Genomic DNA, 10,000 nt, shown 5'->3' with positions numbered 1-10,000 from the left:
TTTCAAGTCAAAGTCTTTTATTTTTTTAGAAATATATTTATTACAGTTTAAACAACTTACGATACAGTCCGTCACAGTTTTATAATATGAAGTATAATCTTAGGAACTATGGTCTACTGCTCAAAGACATAGAAGAACATCTGCAGGTAGGAGCTATGGTCTAATGCTCACTGAAGAATCCACAGCCTTTACTGCAGTAAAACTAATAATACCTCTTTACAATGTCTCTGTTCTTACTGCAAAAGTGTTTTTATTATTATAGTTATTGATTTATGTTGGTCTGTTTGTCTTTTACTGGATTAAAACTAGCAATACCACACTGTATAGAAACTCTGTGACAGAAAATAAGAACATCTGCAGGTAGGAACCCAGTGAGACATTCACCGCTTTTACTTAAAATATACATTATTCCTGGGGTGCTCCGGTGGTGTAGTGGATAGAGCGTGTACCATATTGGCTCCGGCCTTCGTTGCAGTGGTCGCGGGTTCAAATCCGACCCGTGGACCTTTACTGCAGGTCATCCCCTCTCTCTCTCTCTCTCTCTCTCTCTCTCTCTCTCTCTCTCTCTCTCTCTCTGTCTGTCTCCCCATTTCAACTCTGTTCTATCTAATAAAGCTTGAAAATGCCACAAAAAAGTATCTTTACAAAAAAAATATATATAATATAAATATAATAATATCTTGATGGATAGTGCCAAATCATAACTAAGCTGTGTGTGTGTGTGTCTGTCTGTGTGTCTGTCTGTCTGTGCATGCGTCTGTGTGTGTGTCTGTGTGCGTCTGTGTGTGTGTTTGTCTGTCTGTCTGTCTGTCTGTCTGTCTGTCTGTGTGTGTGTGCCTGCCTGCCTGCCGTGTGTGTGCCTGCCTGTCTGTGTGTGTGTGTGTGTGCCTGCCTGCCTGTGTGTTCTGTGCATGTGCGTGTGTGTGTGTGTGCCTGCATGCGTCTGTGTGTGTGTGTTCTGTGCGTTTGTGTGTGTGTGTGTGTGTGTGTTTCAGAGAGTGGGACATTTCGACCCCGTCACTCGCTCTCCTCTGGTCCAGGATCAGCTGGTTCCAAACCTGGCCATGAAGGACGTGATCGACGCCTTTATACTGGACAACGGCTGGGTGGAGGACTACTAGCCAATCACAGAGAGGCAGGGAGACAACTAGCCAATGAGAGAGAGGCAGGGAGACAAGTAGCCAATTAGAGAGAGGCAGGGAGACAAGTAGCCAATGAGAGAGAGAGAGAGAGAGAGAGAGAGAGAGAGAGAGAGAGAAGAGAGAGAGAGAGAGAGAGAGAGGAGAGAGAGAGAGAGAGAGAGAGAGAGAGAGAGAGAGAGAGAGAGAGAGAGAGAGAGAGAGAGAGAGAGAGAGAGAGAGAGAGAGAGAGAGAGAGAGAGAGAGAGGAGAGAGAGAGAGAGAGAGAGAGAGAGAGAGAGAGAGAGAGAGAGAGAGAGAGAGAGAGAGAGAGAGAGAGAGAGAGAGAGAGAGAGAGAGAGAGAGAGATGAGAGAGAGAGAGAGAGAGAGAGATGAGAGAGAGAGAGAGAGAGAGAGAGAGAGAGAGAGGTTTATATTATCAAGTAAACTGTGTTAAGTATTATCTTCTCTGCTTTATGAGTGGAATATTTTTGTGTAATTTTTCTTTGTTATGTTTTAAATTGTTGCTTCCGTTTTTGAACCTGTGTGCACGTATATCCACCAACTTACAACAGTATTACTACTTTCCTCAATTATTACAGTTTCTTTTTGTCTATTTAAATGATTATTTCTGTGAAAACGTGACTGTTTTACAATCCAGTTTCAACCAAAGTTAAAGTTAAGATTGTGTGTGTTCCTAAAAGACTGAAACTAGAATATTTACTTTGTTATCTCGACGAATTTCTGTGTTTTGTAAACGGCTGAAAGAGGGAGATTAATTTTGTTTTATCGACATATACATATTTCGCTGCAAATGAGAACCTTTGAACGACCAAAAGCTGCTGACGAATATGTTTCATCAAATAAATGTTCCATGTTTTCTACGTCTGAGTTTCACTAATTACTTCTGTAGTATCTGTATTTGTACATTTCTCTGTATTTTTCTCCATGTAATTTCTCTTTGGTTATTTTAATAATATTCTATATTTTAAGATGCATTTTACTTGTATTCTCTACATGTATTTGAAATTTCAAAGTTTATTGTGTGTCTGACCACAAAAAAAATCCTTGTAGGTGAGAATGATCCAGATAAAACCAATTCTGCTAACAACATTTTAATTACAGATTAATGTCACCGGTTAGAATTCAAGCCGAGGAATCTGCAAAAAAATGTGTCTAACAGGTAACAAAAAATCTATCTATTTATTTCTATAAATTCACAGCTACAGGTGAAACTCATATTATTAGAATATCATGGAAAATCAATTGGAATTGAGGAAAAAAATCATGCAAAAGGGGCCCAAACCAAGTACTGAGGACATATTGATGATTATACTTTATATAGGGCCAACATTTCTATATTTAAAATCCCTTTTTTATAGAATTTTATATAATATTACAATTTTCAGATATGTTGAATGTGGGGTTTTCATAAGCTGTAAGCCATAATAAATACAATTATAACAAATGAAGGCTTGAAATATCTCACTTTGCATGTAATGAGTCTATATAATATTTTAGTTTCACCTTTTAAGTTGAATTACTGAAATAAATGAACTTTTGCACGATATTCTAATTTTTCGAGTTTCACCTGTACAGGCAGCGGGTGAAACTAAATGTATAAAAAAAAATAATAACTTCAGAGATTCTTACAGGAGAACTGCCTTAGACGAGACGTTGATGAGCTAAAAAAAATAGATCTTTATGAATTATTTGAATTGTAATAACTTTAGTGACTTTTCATTGTTCACCAGTGTTGGAAACTAAACACAATCTCTACATTTTTCATGCAAACATTTTACTCCTTATGTTACACTGAACCATCTAGAACAGATTATTAAAAGTATAAAAGATTTTTATTACGTTGTTTTATTACTAACATTCCCAGTTTAAACACTAGTAACAATTGTGACTGTTTGTTTGGGTAACTGGACACAATCTTTACTTTAAATCTTTCATGCCAACATTTTTACTCCTAAAATGACAGTGGACAATCTAGAACAGATCATTTTGTGCTTTTATTTTATTTCTTCAAGTAAATTCCATTGACACAGATCGATATTTCTCTCATATATTTCCATTTGTAACTTTTCCCAACAGAAGTCACATGACAGGAATGATTCTTCAAAAAAATTTAGTGCATTCTGAGTGTCTTTAAACTCCTTTGGTCATTAAATACATATTATTAATAAATGTTTATATAATTATTCTTATTACAGCAGTGTTCTTGCAGCCCCTTGGAATTGTTGATGCGCTTCTATTCATGTCATTACGGTAGTGCTGCTCTCTTGCCCTTTTATTCACCAAGCACCGATACCTTAACACCACTAATAGACGTGCACCAAAGTTATTTTGCAGTTTTTTACAGAATGTGATAAAAAATAATAATAATAATAAAAAAAAAAATCGTTAGCCTCGTAGCATAATTGCCTAAATCATATTTACTCTACTCTACTTTTACTCTACATCTACTCTACTCTATATCTACTTTTCTAATAGCATAATTGCCTAAGACATATTTTTTGAGGGTTATAGAGCAGGGTAAAGTAGATGTAGAACAGAGTAGATGTAGAGTAAAAGTAGAGTAGAGTAAATATGATTTAGGCAATTATGCTACGAGGCTAACGATATATTGGAATGTTGAAAATGTAACGAATGTAACCGTGTTGCTTCAGACTAAATTATGATCCCAGAATAATGCCAGACTCCTGCTGTTGTTCCCCTAGTTGGCCTGTTTATCGTCCCGTCTCATCCCAAATCCAAAAAACTTCAGCACTGCTCTACCCCCTTAGGCCGTCAACAACACCCCCATCAAGAGTGAAGTAGATCGGATAAACCGTTGGAGAGAAAGCTCAAAGTAATGTATTGGAATGGAATGTAACTGTTGCTTCCGATAAAATATGATCCCTAAACAATCCCTAGTAGTCTCTTGTTTTTGGTTATGAAATTGTGACCGGAATGACCCATGAAAAGGCTTAATAATTACAAGATACAAATGTTTTTCTTCGTTGAATGCAATGCGTAGTGGATAGAGCGTGTACCATATTGGCTCCGGCCTTCGTTGCAGTGGTCGCGGGCTCGAATCCGACCCGTGGACCTTTACTGCAGGTCACCCCCCCCCCCTCTCTCTCTCTCTGTCTCCCCATTTCAACTCTGTACTGTCTAATAAAGCTTGAAAACGCCAAAAAAAAAAAACATTTTGTCTGTCTGAATCTCATCCGAGGAACGTTGAGATGAAGACGCTTGTGTCCAGGTTGAGTGTAGCGTGCCACCAGCGGTCGGGGAAATACAACACCTGGAACAGAAGGGAAACACACTTAGTTTGGCGATGGCTTGAATTTAACCAACATTCATTTATATATATATTATATTATATTAAAAGTTACGCACTATTAGCTTTGCTGCAAACAGAGAAACAGAAACTATTTTAGTTCTGAAAGGAAACGTTTAAAACCACATGGATCTCTCTCCACCCTGAATATTCAAATATGTTCAAAATGTCCACACAAATACAGGTGAAACTCGAAAAATTTGAATATCGTGCGAAAGTTAATTTATTTCAGTAATTCAACTTAAAAAGGTGAAAATAATATATTATATAGACTAATTACATGCAAAGTGAGATATCTCAAGCCTTTATTGGTTATAATTTTGATTATTATAGCTAACAGCTTATGAAAACCCCACATTCAAAATCTCAGTACTCAGTACTTGGTTTGGGCCCCTTTTGCATGAATTCTTGCCTCAATTCCAATTCATTTTCCATGATATTCTAATAATATGAGTATCACCTGTATGTACAGTCAAATGCCACAGGCTTCTCCCAGAAGATAATAAGGCGATGTGCAAGAGTCACCATTGTGGGAAAAAAATATCTTTCAGCTTTTATTTACATTTGAACAAAGAGTGGCAGGTCCAAAATTATTCATACCCTTCTCAATAGTCAAATAGAAAGTCTATAACCTTCCCTAAGTGAATTCTTAGTAAGATATAGTTGAATGAAAGCCCGTCACCTCTCCGGGCCTGATGGTGCATTCCAGTGGAGCCTCCTCTTGAGGCAGGACGGGGTATGTCTCTGTGACCCAGGACAGGGTGGTTCTGTTGGGGTGGAAGTGAGGCGTCTGGTCGGGGGGGTACAGGAACCAGCGCTGGGGGGGGGGGGGGGGACACAAGCAGAAAACACTTTAAATCAGACTAGGGATGGGTTGGATTAAAAAAACTGACATGACATTTGTTTTTTAAACATAACGATAGGCTGTAGGCTACTGAGCAAGATGGAAGAAATGGATTGAACGTTTGTTGTAAAGTGCCTGGCTGTGTTGTTCTATTTTTTTGTGTTTGTATTGAAACTGCTAATATGTATAAAAAGCCGAAAATTATTAAAATTGTCCCCACGTTTTCATGATTTCAAATCAAAAAAGGCAATATGGCAATAATATCCACATTGTTGTGATCTTGACATAAAATCTTAAATCCGAGACTAGACCAAGACCTTTTAAAAAGTGTTGGCCTACTACAAGACTAGCAGCTATGTTATAATGAATTAAACCTGCAGTGTGTAGAATTTTGGGTTTTATTTCCTAGCAGATTTTGTAGAAAGTAATTATAATATCCATAAGTACATTTAATTTAGTGCATAACAGCTGAAAAAAAGTTTTGAATTGTTTTTTTTCCCTTAGAAAGGGTCTCATATATGTCCATATTTCTGCATATTTTGGACCAAGGCCTAGTGCCGCCATCTTGAAAGTGTCATAGTTGGAATGTCATCAGGTGCATTGTTTAAAATTTAGAATTGTTCTTGTCCTTGAAGGCCACTGTTAGCTTCTGTTATTATTCTAAAGGGTTGGGGTTACCCAGGGAGCGTTGCATTCTAGAACTTTGTAGAACTTTCTTGATGATGTTATATTACACACTGCACCTTTAAGGTTGAACAAATAAAAATTTCGGTACAGACCAGTCAAGAACCGCTACTAATTTAGTATCAGTTCCCTACATGAGACAGATTCAGATTGAGGTGCAGAAAAACTGAAGACAAATCTACATTATTTTGATTCTGACCTTCCTCCCATAGATGACCTCAGAGTATCCTGGGCCGTGCCAGTGGAAGGGAACGCCCGTCCCTGAACCTAGAGACACAGGAAGGAGATCTGAAGGTCACAGACTATCGTTTCATCATTAAACACAGGAAACTAAACTACAAAACACACAATACGTATTTTAAAAAAGATCAGAATATGGACATTAGGGTTAGGGTGATATTCAAATTTTAATCCCTTTAACCCTTCCCCAAATTCACCCCCAGTCCACGGTATTCCAATCGGGTAAAACCTATTTCTACTTCAACTGTAGCCTATTTTATTTTATTTTTTAACCTTTATTTCTACAGGTAAATCCCATTGAGTCCGGAGACTCTTTTGCAAGGGAGACCTGTTCCCATTTACACGTTACCATTCACACACACATTCATACACCGATAGCAGCAGGCTAACTATCGACATTCACACGAGGCAAGGTGGGTGAAGTGTCTTGCCCAAGGACACAACAACTATGACACAGGTGGCAGGGCGGGGATCGAACCTCCAACCCTTTGATCATCGGCCGACCCGCTCTACCAACTGAGCGGTTTTATTGGTTTTCTGCCTAACACTACATTTTACTAGATTACATTGGAGCAACCACCATTAAGTTACCTTCAAAATGTCTTATTTTTATTGCCAACCAACAATATAGGACGTCACAGAATGTTTTCCAGCTTGATCAAGATGAAACTGACATTTTAGCCCTGAAGGTTTGGGGGAAATACTCCAGGATTTAGCCTGAGCCGACGGGTGAGAATAACAAACCTCTTTGGTCTAATGTGAAGGTTTTTTCAAGCTTTATTAGACAGTTTGGAGAGACAGAGATGAAATGTGTCAGAGAGGGGAATGACATGCAGAGAACGACCCGGGCTGGATTCTAACCCGGGTCTGCTGTGAAGAGGACTGAGCCTGCCCCACGAGTACACCCTCTTGTGAGGTTAGTCACCACACACACACACACACACACACACACACACACACACACACACACACACACACACACACACACACACACACACACACACACACACACACACACACACACACACACACACACACACACACACACACACACACACACACACACACACACACACACACACACACACACACACACACACACACACACACACACACACACACACACACACACACACACACACACGTTTTAAGCCCTGTTTGGACTCACGTACCCGCGATGCCGAAGCTGTATGCTCCAGTGGTGCGCGGCAGGACGTAGGGAGGAGAGCGGTACTGGGCAAACAGACTGCGCCACTCTGTGAAGTTATTGTCTCCAAAGAAATACAGGGTTTCTGCAAGAGGATTATGGAGTTTTTAGGGAAAACATTTTGTTCTTTTTCTGAATATTATCTTTGTACATTGTGCGTGTTCTTCCGTTTGAATCAGAATCACTTTTATTAATTTTTTAATTTTTAATTTTTTTTTCGTCTTTATTGGACATGGTTAAAAAAAAAATAATAATAATAATACAAACAAAAATAAAACAATTGAGCAGTAAAAAAAGGAAAGAAATAAATTAAAAAACAAACAAATGGGATCCTAAACAACAAATACATAACTCAAATAATATAGTTCATGTTCAAAAGGGAAGAAGTTAAGAAAAACTTTTCTGGTCCTACCCCCTCTTACTTTTTATAATTGTCTTCAGTAAGTATCAGTCAGTGTCTATGATGTTTAGGTCTTGGGTTAAACAAATCAAAACTTTGCAACAAGACAATATCAAAATAAAATAAAATAAAGGAACAGATACCACGACGAAAACCATGAAATTGAAAACAGCAAAACAGAAATTCACTGCTCCAGCTCATAACAATTCAATTAATAAAGTACACAAGAGTCAAATTCTAAGGCTTGGTTCCTCTACATTCACATAGCAGCAACAGTACCAGATACAGTAAATAAAGATAAGAAACCGTAAGAAAAACTAAGTAAAAAGAAAAGAAAAAAACAACAACATACGGCACAAATTCTACTTTGCACACTTGTTTTATTTTTAAATGTTTTATTACATTTATAAGAAATCTGAAGCAGACTGTAGTTCTTACTCACCGCTGCCCAGAGCCTCTGCAGACTGAGGCTTCAGGAAATCATCCACGTACTCTGAGAAGGGAACGTCCACTGGAAGGGAGACATACTCAGTCACTGGTAAGTTCATTTGGTTCATTTGGTTTAATTAGTCGATTTCAAAGTACTACAGGTTGTAAGGTGATATGTTACCATTACATTTATTTATTTCAGTCTTTCCTCAGTTTATTTTTTAACTATATTTTTGCATGAACCTTTTTTTTAACCAGGAATATTCCCATTGAGATAAAACAATATACATTTTCAGTGCTTGAATGCATTATTTATTATTATGATGCAAATTTCCATTTCAAGTGATAACAATGTACAGTGTAGTTTCTTATCTTAAACAATAGAAATGCATTTCTAAGCCGTTCTCACCTTTCTGGTAGGAGTATGTGTTGGCCGTGCTGAGACGAACTCTGAAGTTCCCGTATTCTTCCAGTAAACTCGACTTGGAGCAGAGCGAACGGAACTTCTACAAACAGATATTTTATTATATTTAATAACCATGAAAAAACATTACCAACACACTAGTACTGCAGCTGTATTTCTTCATGTTTTAATTTAATTCAATTCAATAAAAAAAAAATATATATTATATAGGACAAAGGTTAGGTCCAAAAATAAAAACTAAACACAGTGTTGTTACTGAAAGATAATATACACAAGACACAGGTGTGTACAAATATACAAAAATATGTATAAAATATGTACAGTGTATGTTGGGAAAAGGGGTAGGATTAAATAAGTGTATACTACTTCTTCCTGCTCCTTTTCGGGCATAGCACATCAATACAGATAATGTTTTTTATTTCTTTTTTCTTTTTGTGAAGTCTTTTAAACATAAATTTTGTTTGTTGTATTTTTGTGCTTTTCATTTAGTTTTGTATTGTTTTTGATATGTCTGAAATAAAATAAAATTAAATGAAAATGAAATATGTTTATAAATGGAGAACTGACTCTTAAAAAGTAGAAAATGTGTCAGAAATACAAAGTGCAATGACGTAATGAATACCAAACTGGTGAGAATACAATTATAAGACGCATTGAAAGCGAAGTAGTCATGTTTTGAACAGTTAATGGGGGGAGGGGGGGGGGGGGAGAAAACGTACCGTGTTGTCTGTCAGCCCTCTGATTATCACCGGTCGACTGTACGCATATCTGAAAACAGTCACAATATGATCAATGTGATTTTTTTTTTCACCTATTCCTCTACACAAGGCATGTTGCTGAGGCAGTCACGAGAGCTGTTTTTGATTTGATTTGATTTGATTTGATTTGATTTGATTCAATTTATTTCAGACATATCAGTGATACAAAACAAAATGAAAAGCATGGAAATACAATAAACAAAAATTATGTTTTCACAAAAAAAAAAGAAAAGAAAAAAAATTATCTGTATTGCTGAGATATGCCTGAAAAGGAGCAGGAAGAAGTATACACTTATTTAATCCTACCCCTTTTTCATGATGTAGTCTGGAAGGGTGGACTTACAAAAAACAAAACTTCCCACTAAAAAAATAACAATCCCCCACAACCCCCCCAGAAAACAAATCTTCCTCCTAAAAAAAAAAAAATGTAATTCGACTTTATTCTCGAAATGCATCGTGAAAAAAAATCCCTCTTTATAAAAAATAAATGGGGGTGCCCTTAGCTCAGTTGGTAGGGCGTCCACCCCCCCATGGGCCTCGGCCAGCAGCGGACCCGGGTTCGAT

At 37.3% G+C, this 10,000-nt stretch overlaps 2 protein-coding genes across 2 annotated transcripts in view; one reads left to right on the top strand and one right to left on the bottom strand.

Moving 5' to 3' along the window:
* The window catches only part of LOC307262315 (E3 ubiquitin-protein ligase CHIP-like), a 10,238-nt gene extending 9,009 nt beyond the window's left edge, over positions 1-1,229 (top strand). Inside the window, exon 8 of the mRNA XM_080043150.1 lies at positions 996-1,229. Coding sequence (XP_079899276.1) covers positions 996-1,121 — 126 coding nt within the window. The 3' untranslated portion in view covers positions 1,122-1,229. The remainder of the gene's footprint in view (positions 1-995) is intronic.
* A 3,079-nt stretch (positions 1,230-4,308) lies between these two features.
* Positions 4,309-10,000, bottom strand: part of jmjd8 (jumonji domain containing 8) — a 7,495-nt gene continuing 1,803 nt past the window's right edge. The window contains exons 3-9 of the mRNA XM_080044797.1: positions 9,398-9,446; positions 8,664-8,760; positions 8,268-8,336; positions 7,391-7,510; positions 6,178-6,245; positions 5,133-5,267; positions 4,309-4,414 (exon numbers count right to left, since the gene is read on the bottom strand). Of these exons, the coding sequence (XP_079900923.1) occupies positions 4,334-4,414; positions 5,133-5,267; positions 6,178-6,245; positions 7,391-7,510; positions 8,268-8,336; positions 8,664-8,760; positions 9,398-9,446 (619 nt within the window). The 3' untranslated portion in view covers positions 4,309-4,333. The remainder of the gene's footprint in view (positions 4,415-5,132; positions 5,268-6,177; positions 6,246-7,390; positions 7,511-8,267; positions 8,337-8,663; positions 8,761-9,397; positions 9,447-10,000) is intronic.

Source organism: Ammodytes marinus (genome assembly GCF_949987685.1).
Source record: "Ammodytes marinus genome assembly, chromosome: 16".
Classification (NCBI taxonomy): domain Eukaryota; kingdom Metazoa; phylum Chordata; class Actinopteri; order Uranoscopiformes; family Ammodytidae; genus Ammodytes; species Ammodytes marinus.
Note: the sequence above shows the minus strand (reverse complement) of the source record. Positions and strands in the feature narration are given on the sequence as shown.